Below are 19,315 nucleotides of genomic sequence, written 5' to 3'. Positions count from 1 at the left end.
ACAGCAGAATTGGCAGGTCTGCCACTGGCGCCCCATTCTCTTCACAGATTAGAGCAGGTTCACACTGAGCACATGTGACAGGCGTGAAAGAGTCTGGAAACGCTGTGGTGAATGTTATGCTGCCTGTAACATCATCCAGCATGACCCGGTGGGTCACTGATGGTCTGGGGAGGCATATCCTTGGAGGGTCACACATACCTCTATGTAATGGCCAGTGGTACCCTGACTGCTGTTAGGCACCGGGATGAAATCCTCAGAGCGATTGTCAGACCTTACGCTGGTGTAGTGGGCCCTGGGTTCCTCCTGGTGCAGTGGGCCCTGGGTTCCTCCTGGTGCAGGGGGCCCTGGGTTCCTCCTGGTGCAGGGGGCCCTGGGTTCCTCCTGGTGCAGGACAATGCCCGGCCTTATGTGGCCAGAGTGTGTAGGCAGTTCCTGGATGATGAAGGTGTTGATGCTGATGAGCTCACTGATTCCCTGATCCAGGTCTAGGAGGAGATCCACCAGGACACCATCCGCCAACTCATCAGGAGCATGCCCGGACATTGTCTGGAGTGCATACAGGCACACGAAGGCCATACACACTGAGTCACATTATGAGTTGCCGTGATGAAATTCATGCAAGTTGGGTCAGTCTGTGATTTCAATTTTTATTAATTGGATTTTCGGTATGGTTTTTACTACAGCCCTCAATGGGTTGTTTATTTTGGTTTCTATTGTCCTTTGTTTGGTCATTTTGTTCTCAAAAAATTATACAATGTACATCAGTCAAGATTTTGATTTTGCAAAGCACTTTAATTAATGATTGATTTAATCATCAATAAATCTGCAAATTATTTTCTTGATTACTCTCAATATAAATAGAGAAAAGCAGAATCCTTACAAGTGAGAAACAAGAGAAACTATTTAAAAGATCTTAAAAATAGTTGCTTATTTGTCTGTTCTACTTTCTACAATATTACATGAGTAATCAGTGTATATTACTACATTATGAGTTCTTGGGGGGAATTCAGGCCCTATTTTGAGAAATCCCGTGTATTCCTACTATATTTAAGTATAGTAGAAATATCATAGTGCATGGAAAGCCACAGATGTTATTTGTTTGAAGTCCAAGAAAACGCCAACTATGTCCTGTGTAACATAAACTAGGACTGTGACTGTCTCCAGTTTTAGGGCCCTAGCTGTGATTTTGAATTTGCAGCAGTGCAGCAGGGTCACATTGCTCGTGTATGATGATGGATTTCACCATATTTTATGGGTTTATATATAAACAGTGTCGCATCATGTCACTGTGTATGATAAACGAACTGTAGCACTGATTTTAACGAAGAGTTTTTACCTTCCAATGTTACTGCGGTCCAAACCATGCACCAGTATGTAACCTACTTTAATTTAAACATAGTTATACATGTCAGTATGTGCTTAATGGCTGATGAGCAAATTGACATTTTATTTAGGCTAATACAAAAAAAAAGTTTTCTCTGAGGTAGAATACCATATAATATTTGGTTTAATATTTGTATCAATGTTAAGCAGTTATATACATATAGATAATGTATATTATTTAGGTGTGATTTTCCAACAGAATTTGGTGTGATCTTTTTTATATAGCATAAACAGTTTGTTTATTTAAGATTTATTTTTAAAGATGGATGACGCAGTACAGTTGCCATTTGTTATTTCCTTGTGCTCAAGTGAGCTCGAGTGTTTCTGGTAATATAGTGTATTCTGACCTGACTATTGTTAATCACTTGACACCAACAGAGAGGGATGGAAATGTCCAGCAGGAAATAATCCCTCAAAACAAAATAAGCTGCCAAATAAAGTTGGAAATCAGAATGTAATTTCCCATTTGCATTAAAGAAGTCTGTTTGCATTAGAAACATCTGTAGTAGCAAACAATGTACATGATGGCGCTGGAGGCTCTTTACATGTATCTCTACGAGAGTCGTGTTTACAGGAGCACCTTCTAGTGACACCGCCGTCCCATTCCAGAGAGCGGTGAGTGTGAGTCAGGGATTAAACTGCAGCGAATGGTTGGACTTCCTTGACTTCAGGAACCACTTATTCCCCGTCTTCAGTCTGTGTACACTGACAGACTTCTGTTGCCATTCCTTCACATCCCTGTTTTGAAGTTGTTGTAGTTTGGGTGGGTGGTTGTGGAGCTGTGGGAGGAACAACTTTAGACTCACCGGTCCTATTTGGGTTGTGTTGAGACTAAGGAGTCACACAGAGTTGAAGATGAGAAAGGTCATTATTACAGGACTACACTGAGATTGTATTCATACCTGTCTAAACATGCCTTTCAGACAGTTCACAATAAAAAAAAATAAAAGCTCTGTAATTTTAGCTCAATATAAAGCATTGCAGCAACAAAACAAACACTGTGATTTTATATCGAAGACAAGTTCACAAACTGGAAGTGATTATTTACCCATCATGGGGCAGACTGTCTGTGTCTATGTCTCAGTCCGATATGGTGAAATAAAATAATTAAATTATCGAAATGATCTCCGGCGATTTTGACCTCCGGTTTGACACAGATGCCAACCACTGCCGTAGTTTATCTGAGGACGTAGAAGAAGACAGTCCACTGACTGTTAGCATGCTGCCCCACCCACACTCACTGCTACAGAGCGCTTATCGCCAGTTTATTCCATTTTTGTTCATATTGAATGTATTGCGTCAAATCACACTGAACCAGTGTGGAATTAGTCAGTAGATTTTGAACTTGAATATCTTTATGGTTTTAATAGAATAAGACATTCAAAATGTCAAACCATTAAAAAAATATCTTTTCCAGGGTTTTCTTTATGTTTCTGGAGGTCTCGTGCTGAAGTGGCCTGGGGCCGTCTTTTTGAGCAAATCTTCTATGACAGCTGTAATTATTTTTGACAGATTTTCTCCCTGATTACAAATTTCTGCCGTGAAGACTTCAGAGGGTGTCAAAGAGTAATTTTCACTGATCATTTATTTATTTCCTCTGTGGTTGTTGAACATGTTGACACCAGCCTTCAGACACTCCTGTAGGTTAAACTGGGCTAACAAAACACTTTTAGGCTGATTAAGTCTGAAAGACTGTTTAGTCTGACATGAAAATACTTGATGTATGTAAGGTAATAAGGCTACAAATAACCCACAATGCAACACTTTGTAAAAGACTGTAGTTGCACTGTTAACTGCTCCATTCAAAAATAATTTCTGTTGTAATGACATATATTTGTTTAGTCTTGAAGTACAAGCCCAGTGCAGTATCCTTTGTCTCCAGAGCGGTACAGATCTCTTAGCTTTGTTTTTCTTTATTAAAAAAAATCCAAGATACACCAAAGTTGTGCAATGATGAGGGAAACCCTGTTTGTGATTGTATGAACAAACAATAATCAATTAATTGGGAAAGGGTCAGATTATCAAATAATTGCGTTACATTAAAATAAATCAGTTTGACTGTGAATCTGATTCATGGTCAATTTCTTTCTAGCTTTTGCTGAGATTTTCAAACCAACCTCATGTTCTTCAGCGAATTGTCACCTGCTGACATTGGTAAGGCTTTTTCAGACATGAACTCCGGAGGATGTCCACAAATTTGGGTCTGGACTTTCCTCGGAGGTTGCCTTTCACATGTGAACAATGCAGCAGGAGATTCTCCGCTCACAGACATTCAAAACAACAAAAAATGTTCAGGTGAGGGTGGTGTAGCAGGCAGAGGACCTAAAGTATTAATTTGGCTGCGGAGATCATGTGTTTTTGTTTACAACACATCGACACCAACGTCGGCCGTTATCACCAAAAGCTCTATTGACTTCTTTGTCTGTCTTCTTTTTTGTTTTGTTTTTCTGTTTTGCGTCTTGTCGTGTGTTAGAAATGTCATCAAATCTCACAATAAGTTTTGTTTAACTTCTGATGACAAATAAGCAAACTCCAGGGGGCTGTCAGTTACACTTAAATATTGAAATAATATAAACTTTAAAAATTCCAGTAAATTTATCTTGAGTTCAGTTTTCTTTGGTCAAACTACTATATCTAAGGTTCATCAATCAAAATTTAATTTACATAGAGATTTCCAACAGATGTTGTAGTGAAAATGTAAAAGGAACACTCTCCTAACTAATGTAAATGAAAGCCAGCAATCGTACTCTTTGTACTTGGTTAAATACCAGTTTAAGAAACACCCCTTCTCTGTCTGAACTGGCAAATGGCTGCAAATGTTTTTAATTGAGCCAATGTGAGAAAGGTCTAAGAGCGTGAGCTCTGAGACGGCCCGGGGGCATTGGGGGAGCCTGGGCACATTCTTCCCCTCTCTTTAAACTAGATACTCAGACTGATAGACAGACACCACTTTGCCAGACAGACACTTTCAAGAACTGATCGCACGGCCCCAGGCCAGATTTGGGGATTTCACCAGAAACGCATTAGACTTCTGTGACTTGTTGATGCAGCAGGAGCCCCAGTGAAAAAAATAATTCAGATTTCATTTTGTTTTGGTGAATGATAAAGAAATACACACACTAACGATCTGCCCAGCTTTCTGACGTTCCAGCGCCTGATAGACTGAATGGTTGAGCAGTTTGTGGATGTCACATGTAAGGCCACATTTTTTATCCAAGGCTTTCCTCTCCCTTCCTCTAAAATCTACCCCTGCCCAATTTTGTTTCCTGCACAGACAATTGCGGCCATATTTTGGATGTTGTCTCACTTGAAGTTTTTGAAGTTTTGCACTTGGGCACTAAGAGTTCTGAAGTACTAACAGATGTGGTTAGTCCATCTCCCTTATTGAGGGGAAACCCGCCATTATCCAAGCTGGCAGCTAAAGTGGATGTTTTACCATTTTTCTCAGACTTTGTCTTTGTGTGCATGTCTATTTGTTGTAAAGTAAAGTCTTTCATGTCTAGTGACCTTAACACTTTCTCACCAGCTGCCCTTTTATGTCCTCACACAGGTTTAGATGCAGAGCTTTACTATGTGCGAGATGATGTGGTGAATCACTATGCACTCTCCTTCACTCTGCCTGTGCCCAGTGAGACCAACAGCCTTCACTTCACATGGCATTCCAAGACAAAAGTAAGTATCGGTAGTGTCAGGAATGATCTATTAATCACTTCAGTACATTGACACACATTTAAGACAACTTATATGTGCTTTAGCAACTTTGGCTTGTCACTGTTTGTTCGTAGGTCGACTACCGGCTTGGCTTCGTCGTGGAGAACCCTGTTGCCATGAACCAACCAAGAAGCAACATCTCCATTCAGGGGGAGGTTCCCCACGTTCCCTCTGGTTGGTCACATGCTCTCATGAACTCATAGTGCTCAATATGCTTCTAGTTTTTAGACTTTTTCAAATTATCTCATTAAATATGCAGTTTTGACTTGTGTTAGGATGCAAAAAAAAGAAACTGATTAAGCAAGCTACAACAATACACATGTTTAGTAGTGAGCTTTGGTTGGTAGATCTACTCACTATAGAACATCACTGGTGAAACATATAGAGCTCAACAGCGTGGTTCTGGAAATATAAATCCCATTAATTTTCAGAATAGAGATTCTGATTATCAGCATTATTATTATTGTTGTTGTTGTTGTAAGCATCCAAGCTTCCTACAAGCTATATGATTGTGAAACAATTGTGCTCCTCTAGAAGCAACAAGTCTGTATGTCAAGGAGACGTACTACACTACCCACAATCCTCGGGTGTAAAGGCAAGAGGCTGTGATTGGTGGAGCTCACTGTTGCAATGGAAATGTTTCTCATGTTGGCTATGATCAGATCGTTCCACGTTACATTACATTCACCACAGAGCAGCCATTATTTCCCTCTCTAACATGCTGCAGTTTTTAGATGAGAGGAGAGTTCAAAGGGGTGAAAATGTATGTGAGGGCCAGCTTGTTGATTCGCAATGGTTTATGGGATGCCTAGTTTCTTCATTCTTGAAATAATTATGCACACAGCCTTGTACCTTTTACCTTTTTTTCCCAGTTCACCCATATTTTATTTGCTCCAAATCAAATGTTTTACGGCAACGATTCATCTCGTAGCGTCGTCTTAAAACAAATTTTTTAAGGATTTTCTGAAAAGTCAATGGAGATAATGAGTCCTCCTCTTTGTATGTTGTTTTCTCTCACCAGATATTATTCACTGCTGTTGATTAAGTTTCTCCAAATGATGTTTGTGGTTTGTGTGCGTGTTTTCTTTCCACAGTCTTTAGAGTGGACCTCTTTTGTTCCGGTGAGGTGGATGGAGAGGCTGTTTTAACGGTGCAGCTCAATCTGACCATCTATGCCAACAACTACACAGTGCTCAACTTCAAGAGGAGGAAAATGTGCTATAAGAGTAAGTATCCAAACAAATGCAGTTTAGAAGTATGTGTCACTTTAATTTATTCACCTGTAGACTTTGCCACAGCAGAAAATATGTACATACCACAGCGAAGATGCAGTTAGTGAGTGAATAGTAGTAGAGCCATTGTTAGTATTTTTTAGTTCCACCTGTGCGTTCCCTGATGCAACAAGTCAAAATGTCTGCTGTTAAAAGGACTTTTAGTTGACCCACGAAAAAACGGTTAAGCACACACTTGTATGTTGCTTAGACAAATTATTTTTATACATAGGCTGTGGATTGTGTTGAGTTTTCAAGCTTTTTTTATTTTAGCTCTTTCAGCACCTTGTGTTTGAAACTTGCAGTGGGAAATATACCTCTCTGTTTTCTGTGTTCTGCTCTGTGCTATTTTCAAACTCTCTGAAGATAATAACATGTGGCCATGAGGCTTCTTGCAGTCTGCCCTGAGGGAAAATTTTTATTTCCATCTTAATAAAAGCGTCACCAAGCAGGATGGAAGAGACTTTTCCAGTTTTACTGACGCAGTTCGCAAGCAGATCCATTTCCTCTGCAGGAAAGTCTTCTCTCTTACCACCTGGCAAATGTGCCATCACAATACCCTCCAATTCCCTCCAAACCTGGATTTTTAATGACAACTGGAGACAGCACTCTGATTGGTTTATTGCATTTTGCACCCAAAACACATTCATGATTAATTCAGAGACCAAGTAGAACCTGTTTGAACCTTGTGCCTGGTTCAATGACCTGTTTTCCACCATTAAACTAGCAAATGTGGATTTCAACATGCCCTAAATGCACTTTAGACCATGCGTTCAGATCATTAAAATAGAGCCCGTAGTCATTTTCAACGGCTGGAACTTTTCATGGAATCCATAAACCTGTGGGGAACTCAAAAGTTTAATTACAAAAAATATTTTGGGTTTTGCCTTTGGGCCTAGAACAAAGTCTCTGTTTGTGGGATAGTTCTCTGCCGTCAGCAGGAATCATCATATACTGGATATTACTGATTAGTTTATGTTGCTTTACAATACTGGGACTAAGGAGTACTAACCGTTTGTATAATTATATTGACCAGTGTTTGATTTAAGTTGAGAATGTAGGGGTGAAATGAATACCGGTTTTACGATTAACCACGGTAAAATTCCAGACGGTTATCATTAAAACCGCAGATGATTACCACGTTATAAAGCTCATGGTTAAAAACTGTCCAGCATCAACCAAGTAAGCAACGGTGTCCCTCACACAGGCACGCTGACGTAGCATGCAACGTGGGTTTGTTATGTGCATGTGTAAGTTCACTTTGTGTTTATTTGATTCTCGAGATTTTATGAGACATGTATTTAAAAACATTGGGGGAAAAGTCCATCATTTTGCTCGCACGCAGTTCACGAGACGTGGACACGGTCAGGTCATCTGGATTCATAATCCGACACCATCGATTAATAATAAAATAGATCTGTTTGTGTGAAGAGCGACAGAGACGAGCGCGCACGCACGCGCGCACACACACACACACACACACACACACACACACACACACACACACCTGTAGACAGGAGCAGATTATGACGCAATGCATTGTTGTTACTTTATTGTTGCAGAAGAAGCGAAGCCCCGTTTATCCAGGATCATAAAAATTAAATCTGCAGGTTTTTATAAAGATCAGTTCTATGTGTGAGTGATTCGAAAAAAGCAGAGGAGCAGAGTCTCTTGTTGACCGGCGCTGAGCAATGCACGCCCAATGCAGTGGTACTGCCAAGAGGGGGCCAGCGGGGCGACTGGACACAGTAAAGGCTACAATCAGAGTTTTTTTTTTTTTTTAACCACACAAGTCTTATTGCATTGATGTGGAGAGCGTCAAAATGATGATAATAATAATAATGATATCACTATTGATTTTATTATTTTTTCATATAGAGGGAGAGAGTCTATCATAGGTTATTTTCTCTCAATCGGTGCACACTACCAATAGTCACTCTTTGTAACGGTAGATGCTTGGTGGCTGCGCACAGAGCCTCCAGTCCCCACTTAGTTCCTGCAGCGCACCCGACTTTTAACAAAATTTGTTGTTGAAATGAGAGAAATTCATTAGGTTGAAAATTAATGATTTTTGTACTTGGGTGGGTCTTAAACAACCTAGGTGGGCTGCCCATGTAAGGTCTATTTAGGGGGCCTGCTACTGATATTTCAATGAAAGTACCGTAATTGAAAATTCCATATGAACGACCAAGAGCTCTTTTTTATTCTCTTCTAATGAGAAGGAGAGATACGGAACTTATTGTATTGCTTTGACTTCCTCAAATAGTCTTTTTGCCTTTCTGGTGTTTTTAATTTAATATTTCCCTTCTGTATTTATTCTGTATTCTTTTTTTTTGTCACACACATCTTTAAACGTGAATGTCACTCAGTAGAGCACATACCTCCACCAAGGCCCATCAGTCTCCTTAAATTCAATCAGGCCACACCAAATTGCACACAATTAATAATTTCTTGAGAAATTCATAAAAATGTGAACAAACACCATATGTCACAAAGTTTCATTAAAATAATTTCATTTAATCTTAATTTAACACATTTTTTCACAGCATTACACTGCACTAAATCTCATAACTGTGTTGGTAAATTCTGCCATTCGGATGGTGTTTTGATTCTGTCTGTCTGCCTCTCTTTCTGCCTTCATCCCTTCTTTCTTTCCTTCACAGGAATTGATTCTGACCCAAAGATTCCCAATCCCAAAAACAACACTATTGAGCGGCCTGACAGTAAGTAAGACTGTAATGTTACTTTCACATCTTGCTCTGCTTCTCTCTCTCCACCAGCTCCATCTCTTGTCCAGCCTGGTGTCATCAGCCTGATAAGACAGAGGCTGATTAGTTTTAAGAAGTCTCTCTGTACAGCAATGATCGTTAGTCAGTCTTTCCGTAACCAAGGCATATGATTTCAGAGCCCAGAGAGAAGGATGCATTCTGCTGTTGAAATGTGCTCCGTCAGCCCCCACCCGTTGGAGTGGGTGTCCTCTTCCAGTGGGATTTATTCTCTTTGAGCCCACTGCCCCAGTAACAAAGCACCATTAGTGGCTTGTCTCCCTTCTGCTTCGGTAAGCCCAAGGAACCTGGGGCCCTCCGAGGCTTTTAGAGAGGTGATGAGAAAAGCTCTCAGACACTGGATCCTGGGCACAGCCTCCACTATTCCAGGCCTCCATTAACCCTAAGTGGAGCCCTCAGTGCACTTATCATGTCTTTCCCCCTCTCTCTCACTCACTCATGTCTTTATCCCATTGCCTTACCTCCATTTTGATGCTCTGCTTTTTTCATAACACAGTTGATGCTTTTGTAATGACAATGCTATTTTGTGTACTGTGATGTTATAGTCACCAGATTTTTCACTGAGATTGTTAACCTGTGGCTTGTTTTCATCAGTAGATGGTGTGGTCCCCCCAACCAGCTCCACTCAGGTGTTCTATATAAGCGTAAGCGTCTGCTGCATCGTCATCTTCCTCGTGGCCATCATCCTGGCCATCCTGCACCTGCACAGCATGAAGAGAGTGGAGATGGAGGACAGGTTTGTTTCTTTAGTTCGTCCTGGTTCCAAAGAAATCACGGCCATTGTTATGGAAAGCACGCTCATTATAGTGAAGCTGAAGAAAACCAGCATTCGGCTGAGTGGATTTACAGCCTCCTATCTGTCACCTGTGAAAGTTATTTTAGTACTTTGTACAGAATCCCTCTATTCAAAGACCAACAAAAATAGGCCAGATGGCTGCAGGCAGCTCTGCAGATATCGGTGTGAAATGAGATCAGCACTTTAGAGAGGTTAGCCATTGAGACAGCGGTGAATTTAAATAGCATAAAGATTGTTTTTTAATTTGTCATGGATATCTGTCTAATGTGACATTTACACTAAACTTTCCGTACTTTAGATAAAGTGGCTTCATTTGATCACATTGCATGGTGGGATCTTTAAAGAATTCAGTCTGTCCATTTTACATCTTTTGGGTTAAAAAGCTCTCAGGTTTGTCGTTACCATCAGGTCAATATATTTTAGAGCTGATTACCTGACTGGCAGAAAATGTATTGGCAACTATTTCAATGACTGTTGAAGTACGTTTTTTTTTCCAAGCAAAAATGCCCCAAACTGACTGATTTCCAGTTCTCAGGTATAATTATTGCAGGTTTTCTCCTTCGTTCATGATAGTAACCTGTATATCATTGGGTTCTGTACTCTTGGTCAGACAAACAAAGGCATCTTAAGACATTACCATGGCTGAAACTGTGCTACACTGTATGGAGAGGTCTTTCTCTTACTTCACCTACTAATGCAGTGCTCACTCTAAACCTCCCTGTTTTGGAATGGGCTGTTTGCTTGGCCTGTGGTATGCTGGTTGGAGCTTTCTTTGTGAAACTGTAAAGGGGCCTGCAGTAATTGAGCCGCGGCAAGAAAAGACCGGCTGCTGGACTCAGTACCACCGCAGAACACGGAGCTGTTCCTTCTGTCTATTTAAAGTTCTGTGAAGTTTGACTCAGTATGCAGAAACTGTAGAATCAGATGTCGTGAACAAACTGTTGTGATCCGTAATGTCACTTACGTTGATGTGTTGCAGCCACTGCTGCTTCAGAGTGTTGGTCACCTGTTAATTTAAAGTTTATTAATATTGAACATAGTAGTTTAATTAAATTGAAATGATCACAATCAACACATATCTAAAAAAATGTTTGACTGCATTAGTTTTAAATGTGCTCCAAAACAACTGACAACTGAGTGTATATTCCACTTTGTGTATTTTTTTTATTTATAGTCATGCCAACATTTTTCTCTAGTTCTGTATATTCCGATTAATTTAAATCCGGTTTTACCATCAAGTTGTACCATTGAAACAAGATAAGACTAGTTTGAAGTTACTGCTCGATCCAGGAGCCTTCAGATAAGAACTTGTTTTCTCTCTCTGTGTTTTTCAGCGTAAGTGACAGTGGGAGCTCGCAGGGTCTGTCTCAGCCATCCACCCAGACCACACAGTACCTGAGGGCAGACACTCCAAACAACGCAGCCCCTGTCACAAGTAAGACATCTTATCTTACTCCATCTGACCACTGAAAGAACAACCAGATCAATCAGTGATGTTTTTTTTGTGGAGGTACTCTCACAAAACTGGATCTAGACATGTACGTCTATAATGTCTGATTCAGTCTTCCACAGTTTTTTCCTCTTCTCACACTGGCATCTCAAAATGTGCATGCTGCTCCAAATGCAATAAGCGACTGTGAATGACCTTATTAGCTTAACTGCTGTCATAAGATCGTAATGAAGAGCATAGTCCCTCTTTATTTTTGGTTGCTGTTAACCCTTGTTAGTGTCAGAGCAGTGTGTAAATGTTCTCACTGTGTGTGTGCTGCGACAACTTGAAACAACAATTCAACAGTTGGAGATGCACAAGCAGTCTTTTATTTTGGAAGTGGCAGATACTGATCTACACTAATGACGTAAATTAAGAATATAGAACAAGATGGTGAATATTACTTGTACAGTTGAAGGTCTTCTGCACAATTTAAGTTACCAACTACAATGTAAACAGAGCAGGGTGGGAAACAGACATACAGGAACGACATCATAGTGAGTGTAAGTCTAAACACTCTCTCACACCTGTATTAGAATTTACTCACTATTACCATTTAATCTCTTACCAGCGTGTCAGTTAATGTCAGGCTGAGCACATGGCCTCCAATGAGGGTCTTTGTTCATAGATGTTGTTGCAGTGTGATCATGTTCTCTTGGCTGGCGCTCAATGTAATTATGGGGTAAGTATTATTCTGTTGCTGTTTATCATGCGGAGTTGGACTTTTCATTACAGTGTAAGTACAGCAATAGGGCCATGAAATGAGTTTCAATTTTCTCATGTTGCATGCATCACCACGGTTACCGCGGCAGCTCTAGATTTTAAAGGAGATATTACGAGATTTTTTGAAAAATGGTACTTATACTAAGTATAAGGGGTAAAAACAACAACTTTCCATTTAACAGGGAGCTATTTGCAAGACTAACTTTTAAGACCAGAAACTTCCTGGAGTCTTCAGTGGTTGTTGGACAACTGCTACTGTACTGAAATATTCTTGTATCTCAACACCATCAAAATTTAATTAGAAACAGAAACAACAGTTACTGCTATGGTAAATAATTACATAATAATAACAACATAAGGAACATTCCTCCTAGTGAAATGCACATTTACTTCAAAAAAGGCAAATAATAGCTACTCTCAGACATGCGCTGACTGTCTCTGGAGTTCTTCCTCCCAGCCCCCTTGGATTCACTATGAGTGAGTGGGCGCGTTGATGAAGAGAACACAAATATCTCATGATGAAAAAGAGGTTCCCGTAGAAGACGCAGACGAAGATGTCAACTTAGAAAGACAGAGATTGGAGAGCTTTAAGTGATCAGGGCTGACACCGGCGTCGATATGCTGTAAATAAAATATCTGTGCAGCAGAACTGATGTATATGTGATGATGTGTTAATATCCTGCCTCCTGCAAGCGTTACCCAGGCACCACCCCTCACCTGAAAACTTTAGTGATTGTCCTGTTGTTGTGAATGCATCTGACCCAGAGAATTTCCTGCTGTGTTTTTCATATGGATCCAATTGTCTTGGCATTGTCCGGAGTTCATGTCTGAAAAATAGCTGCTTTCACCTGGAAACAATATAAAAAGTCCTAGAGATTGTCTTTTGCCTTGGCCCTTTTCTTATAACATAACACTATGAGCAGTTTCCATAGAATAGCATCCCATTCAAAATAATTCACAGACCTTAGGCAGTAATTTGTCACTGAGATTTAGGGGTTAGTTTCCTCCCCGTGCAGTTGGTCTCAAGGCAGTTGTTATCACTACATAAATGTATTTTGTGATACATATCTGTAGCGTGAGTCATACCTTTGACTTTAATGATCCAATGAAATAAACCGAATGAAACTCAGTAGAGCACATACCTCCGCCAAGGCCCAACTGACCCCGTAAAGGCATAGTTCACCCAAAAATGAAAATTAACTTATTATCTACTCACCATTCTGCCGATGGAGGGGTGGGTGAAGTGTTTGAGTCCACAAAACACTTGTTTGAGGCATCTGTTGTTTTTTACGTTTGAAGAAGTGGTCCCCAGTTACTTCAATCGTATTGGATTTGACTGCAACACTGTTTATCCCAGAAACTCCAAAAGTGTTTTGTGGACTCAAACACTTCACCCACCCCTCCATCTGCATAGTGGTTAGTAGATAATGAGTTAATTCATATTTTTGGGTGAACTATCCCTTTTTAAATGCAATCATGCTGCACCAATTTGCACACACTAACATACAGCAGTTGTCTCAATGTGCCTGATTTGTTTCATTACGATTCAGTGAATTATTCTCTGGGACATTGGGGTAAATGTTAAAAACACCTAATATTTCAATGTTAATGAAAACAATTCCTGGATCCGCCCCATTGTCCGGATCCGTGCCAAGATCAAATCTCTTATCTTGTCTTTTTGTGTCCCATCCTTCCAACAAGTTTTGTGGAAATATGTTCTGTATTTTTTTGTTTAAACCTGAGCAGACCAAACAAGTAAACAAGGGGTGAAAACATAACCTCCATGGTGAAAGTAATATTGACTCTTTCTCAGCTCTCTCTACTTCATTTTGGGAACCAGTGGACAGGCACTCCAGGTTGTCATTGTCAATGTATGATCCATCACTGCCCTCTTGTGGTTACAACTCACATCTCACCTCCTGTGCATTTTGTTTGACCCGCTTGCCTTCTCGTTTTGTCTTATTCTTCGCTGACTGTGATCATTTGCTCCACCATCCACCCAACTCCTGATGGGCAAGTTTACCCATATTGCATGCATGCCTGGTTTGATGGATGTTTCGCGTATGAGCTGGACATTTGCAGCTACCGTTCACATCCATTCATTCACTCAGGTCATGTTGTAATTTGAGTGAGCTCTCCATTAAAACACCTCTCTCACTCTCTCCCACCCTGTGCCCCCTCCCCTCTTGTCATCAGACAATCACCCTGGTTCTGCACCCATACTTCAGCTTGCAGCCTCCTCCTTCCAAAACCCTGGTGCTCCCCCTCATGAAACCAAAAGTAAGTTCCACTGAAGCTCTGAGAGTCAACTCAACACTCCAAACTCGTTGATACTATTATGTTGTCATGTGCAGCGTAGTAATATTAACACCTAAACCATGTTATTCAATCGTTTTCTGAGCGTTACACTTATTGGATACATACTGGATGTGTTTTTTTTTTTTACATATCCTCATGTCTTGCCTTCAGGGTATTAACAGGTTAAAAGCTCATACTTTCAGATATAACTGGAAGGTTACACTTCCTCATGGTGACAGCTGATCCTCAGAATCATGACCCATGCAACTCACCTGCTTCATACTAACCTGCTTCATTACTGTGTCAACTTGTTATGTTGTGTGTTTGAGATTAAATAGTTACTCTTTTAGATAGAGATTTACTCTATTTAGCATTAGATATTTATTTTCAAAATCATAGAAGGGACTCTTGAACCAATTTTAAAACAAAAGCTGATTAATCAAATGTATTGAAGTTAAAGTGCTGAACATTCTCTGGTTCAAGCTTCTCAAATGTGAGGATTTGATGCTTTTCTCAGTTAATTATCATTGTAAACTGAAAATCTTTTTATCTTGTGTTTTGTCAATACAAGGAATCTTTTGACTTTTTGTTTCATAATGGATGATTAAGATACTCAGTAATTGAAGCACTCCCATTAGCAATCACAATGTGTGTGTTAAAGGGGCTATATGCAAGTATTTGGCTTAAAACATTAAAAGTTTAACACGAATTATCAAGAAGGTAACATTTTGTCAAAGAAGTCTATTTTTTTTGTTGTTGCAGAGATATCTAGCAAAGTTAGCATGCTAACCAGCTAACCCTGGCCTATTCTTTTTTTGTATTATCACTGTACCTCAAAAGGTGATAGTGAGTCACTGTTGTGTCCAGTCTGCCCTATGTCCAACATGAGGTGATGAAATATCAGTAGCAGTAACTATGAGTAGACTCTAAATGTGTGTTGTAGCCACCCTCTATTAATGCTGCTACCCTCCTTCACAATCCTCAACCACTCATGATCCATCCTCTACTCGTGCAAGCATTTCATCTTTCCTCTTTCTATTACTGGGCGGACTGAGTATGAAATCACAGAAACAAGCTACATGTTCACCAGTCCATGCAGGTGATTGGCCCGCTAGCCCAATCCCCGAATACACATGCAGCACATTTTCATGGACAGCTGGGTCAAGTGTACATTAGTGACTAATGAATCACCAGGTCACTGACATGACATCAATTTGCCTGTCGTATACATGTAAACAGCCCAAACCTCTGTCCCAAATACATATCAATAACATACAATAAACTCAATCTATGAAGGTTTTGGTTATGTAGTGTTCACACTGGAAAAGGGACAACCTTAAATATAAATATATATTAAATATACTTCATTCAGCATAAATAGAAATGGCTGCCGTGAAAATATTTATTGTGTTACTTCCTATTAATATAAAATAATGTAAGATTATACAAAATAATATACAAGTCTTTTGGATTTCTTGTGAACCTCCTGCAAAGCAGTTGTGGGTGGGTGTGTGTGGGTGCGTGCATGTGGGTAACGCATATGTTGCTTATTAACTTTTGTGAGCATTTGTTTTCATTCCTTTGAAAATAAATGGTGTTCTCAATTTGACCTGCAGGGGGCAGCATTGATCTGTTCTATGTTACTCCTTACTTTACACTTCACGTGCAGCAGCAGAGATTTAAACTTCAAGTAAGTTTAAATTTGCAAATTAGCCAATGCAAAATGTGAATCTTTGGACCTACAACACAGAAAAATATAAAACCCTTATATTATGTTTTTGAGGTTTATTTTTATATTAAAGACTTATTTTAATCTCATATGTATCTCAAATAATCTCATACAATTTAAATGTTCTCTACAAAGTATCAGATGTAGCTTATAAACACACAAAGGGACTTAATGTTACCTTCAATTGTGTCCGGAGGTTGTTTGCTGGGAAGTTTTCCATTATTTCTGTCATCTGTGGTTTACAAACCATTTGTCTAAACTACTGTTCCCAGCCTGTCAGATTGGTCATACACACACCTGAGGTCTGGTTATGCCTCACATATGAAGTGTGTTGATAGAAAGGGCTTGTGTATAAACAGTTTGTACATTTATGTGTAGATACTCAGATACTGTAAGGAACGGCCCCTGTGTGTATGTTTGTGTGTGTGTTTCATATCAAAACTTACCTCTGTACCGACTCAACCAGCAGAGTACATAGGGAGGTTATGTAACGGTCCTGCTCTAATACAGGACTTTGCGTGTTGCTACTTTGATACAACATGTTTACGGTACTGTACATCTCTTGCTGACCAGGTTTCTTGTAATTTCTGGATTTCTTTGAATGCATGTGAGGGATTTGTGTGTTTTACAGCAAATCTGTGTGTCAGTCATAAAGGGATCTCTTTCAAAAGTGATGCAAAGCAGATGTCCCCTGGCTTTTTTTATCTCGTGGTAATCTGAGTTAAAAGACCTGGGACTCAGTTAGAAAGTGTTTGGATTATGTGTATCTTTAATGAGACTCTTTGCTTTTTCATCCTCTCAGGCTACCCATCTCTCCGCATAGAGAAGAATGACCTGAGGAGCGTTACGCTATTGGAGGCTAAAGCTAAAGTGAAAGACATCGCCATCTCAAGGGAGAGAGTCACACTACGAGATGTCTTGCATGAAGGTATTTGTCTCTCGTGCTCCCTCTTTCCTCATGTCTCTTTTCTCTTAGTGAACTCTCAATGACTTCTGTGTTCTTCCCAAGAGTATAAACATTATCTAGACACAAAGTGGAATTCAAATTTTGTCATAAGCACCTCTTTGAAAAGCCAAGAGAACAGATTGTGTCATGTGATGTGGTTAACAATGTTTCCCCTTGCTTTGTTCATGAATGCTGCTGTGGATGTGAGATGTGGTTTTGAGTGGCAGGTTGGTGGAGAGGTTTTGATGGAGTGGCTTTAATTAGCATTTTATTTCATTAAATACACGCGCATGTGTACGAAAGTTGCTCTCGCACGTATTGGAGAGAGAGAACTGCAGTGCCACTTACGGGTACGTGCAAAACTGCAGCTGAGACTATGCGGTCCGATTGTCTGCATGGCCGCTAAAAACATTGCAGCAACAATGCAGCAACCGAGCAGTGTACAAAATGTTTTTGCTTTATTATGAAACTGTGGCAGGACAAATGAGAATATGGCAGGCCGCCACAGTCAAGATAATTAATGGGAAACAATGTGTATACTTTGCTTTATACCTTATACTGTATTTACTTAGTTCTGAGAAACACCCTAAAAAATCTCTGGATACCTAACTTAAATAAATGTTTATAAAAGAAACAAAAACAAACCAGTTCATTGTGGTAATATTTTAATTTATTTTCACTTAAAAAACAACAAACAAATTAAGGGAAGACAAAAACTAATTATTAAGAAAAAACATCTCTCAAACATCTGGCCAAAGGACTGCAGTTTTAAATTTGCCAGCTGGCTATCACACACATTTACAAAAATGTTGATTATTGTGTGTTAATTTATATACATAAATAATTGAAAATTAAATGAAACTACAAACAAACAGAGCTGCACACTATTGGAACAGAGTAATGAAATACTGACAGTGTTCAAATTATACTGAACTTATGAAATTTGGTTTAATGAGGTGATTAAAAATGACTGTAAAGAAAGCAGCAGTTGTAGTTTCCCACACACACACACACACACACACCTGAGGATTATAAATGCCTTATTCTCAGAGAATGACTTATTTTCCGAACAAAGGGACAAAGGCTTCCTGACCGTCTGAGAAAATCTTTATATTCTTACAACATTAAAGTGCTGCTGTCAAGTCACCACAAAGAATGACTTCACGTCATGTCAGTGCTTAGTCGGCTATGAAGATTAAACCTCCGCCTGCGCAACTGATGACTTCATTTTGTCGTGAATGTTCTTGGGGATGATATTCAGCAGGAGCCTATATGACTTCAATGTCATAAAAGTTAATTTAATTTGTCCCCCAACCGTATAAGAAGCCATGAAATAGAAGGAAGTGCAGTGAAAAGCCTGCAGCTGATAGCGGAGGTGTGACAGAATGAGGCATAAATTATAGATCATTGTAACCCTTCGTTGACAAGAACAGACATAACAGTTGTAGAATGTCAGCTTTAACGCTAGTTGTTAGAATTATTTTTAAATGGAGCTTTTAAAAGTGGGAAAGTTCTGTTGAATGTACGCTTGAAAATCAAAAGTTATAAAAAAGCAGCTGCTGCAAATTGTACGCTACCCAACACAATTTGATTTATGAATGTTTATTTAGTTCGAAGTGCAGAATTACATTTTCAGTAAATGAGTGTTGTAAATATGGGCCTCAGTTTTTACTGCATGGTGTTACAGCATACAGGGATGTATATACATTCAAAGCTCTGGTCCAAACCACCTCCCCTGATGAAACATTTGGCCACATTAACAACTAGAATGGCCCTCAGAGCAAATACCTCCACCAAGGTCTAACAGTCCCCTTATGAAACCATATTAAATTCACTAGATCCAGACTTTTATTTGGATCTGCACCAAATTTTACACACATACATAAATTCCTATCCCATATATCAACAATATTAAAAACACTTCACTTTATCTCAGAATGTTTTCACAAGTGAAAAAAGATTCCTGGGTCTGGGAACTGGATACGCACCAACATTATGTTTAAATTTTTCTCATAATCCCGCAAACTAAATAACAAACAAATGCAGATTAAAGAGGTAACAAGGCTGTAAATGCTGTGTATTTATATCAATGTACATTAAAAATGATTGCATCTAGAAATGCAATGATCATGTTTTTTTTCATACGTTGTCTAGTGTCAAACTTGTAGCCATCAGATTACAAA

The 19,315-nt window shown here is 39.5% G+C and overlaps 1 protein-coding gene across 3 annotated transcripts in view; it reads left to right on the top strand.

Annotated features, from left to right (window-relative positions):
- Window positions 1-19,315, top strand: part of ryk (receptor like tyrosine kinase) — a 44,613-nt gene that overhangs the window by 12,373 nt on the left and 12,925 nt on the right. The window contains exons 2-9 of one of the 3 annotated variants that reach the window (XM_035176364.2): window positions 4,934-5,055; window positions 5,169-5,268; window positions 6,189-6,320; window positions 9,029-9,088; window positions 9,749-9,887; window positions 11,282-11,382; window positions 14,356-14,439; window positions 16,989-17,114. In XM_035176364.2, coding sequence (XP_035032255.1) covers window positions 4,934-5,055; window positions 5,169-5,268; window positions 6,189-6,320; window positions 9,029-9,088; window positions 9,749-9,887; window positions 11,282-11,382; window positions 14,356-14,439; window positions 16,989-17,114 — 864 coding nt within the window. Of the gene's footprint in view, window positions 1-4,933; window positions 5,056-5,168; window positions 5,269-6,188; window positions 6,321-9,028; window positions 9,089-9,745; window positions 9,888-11,281; window positions 11,383-14,355; window positions 14,440-16,988; window positions 17,115-19,315 lie in introns of all 3 variants that reach the window. The other 2 variants (XM_035176363.2, XM_035176365.2) reach the window with 2 other exon arrangements.

The sequence above is a fragment of the Hippoglossus stenolepis genome, chromosome 14 (genome assembly GCF_022539355.2).
Source record: "Hippoglossus stenolepis isolate QCI-W04-F060 chromosome 14, HSTE1.2, whole genome shotgun sequence".
NCBI classification, from domain to species: domain Eukaryota; kingdom Metazoa; phylum Chordata; class Actinopteri; order Pleuronectiformes; family Pleuronectidae; genus Hippoglossus; species Hippoglossus stenolepis.
This window is presented reverse-complemented; position numbering and strand designations above follow the sequence as displayed.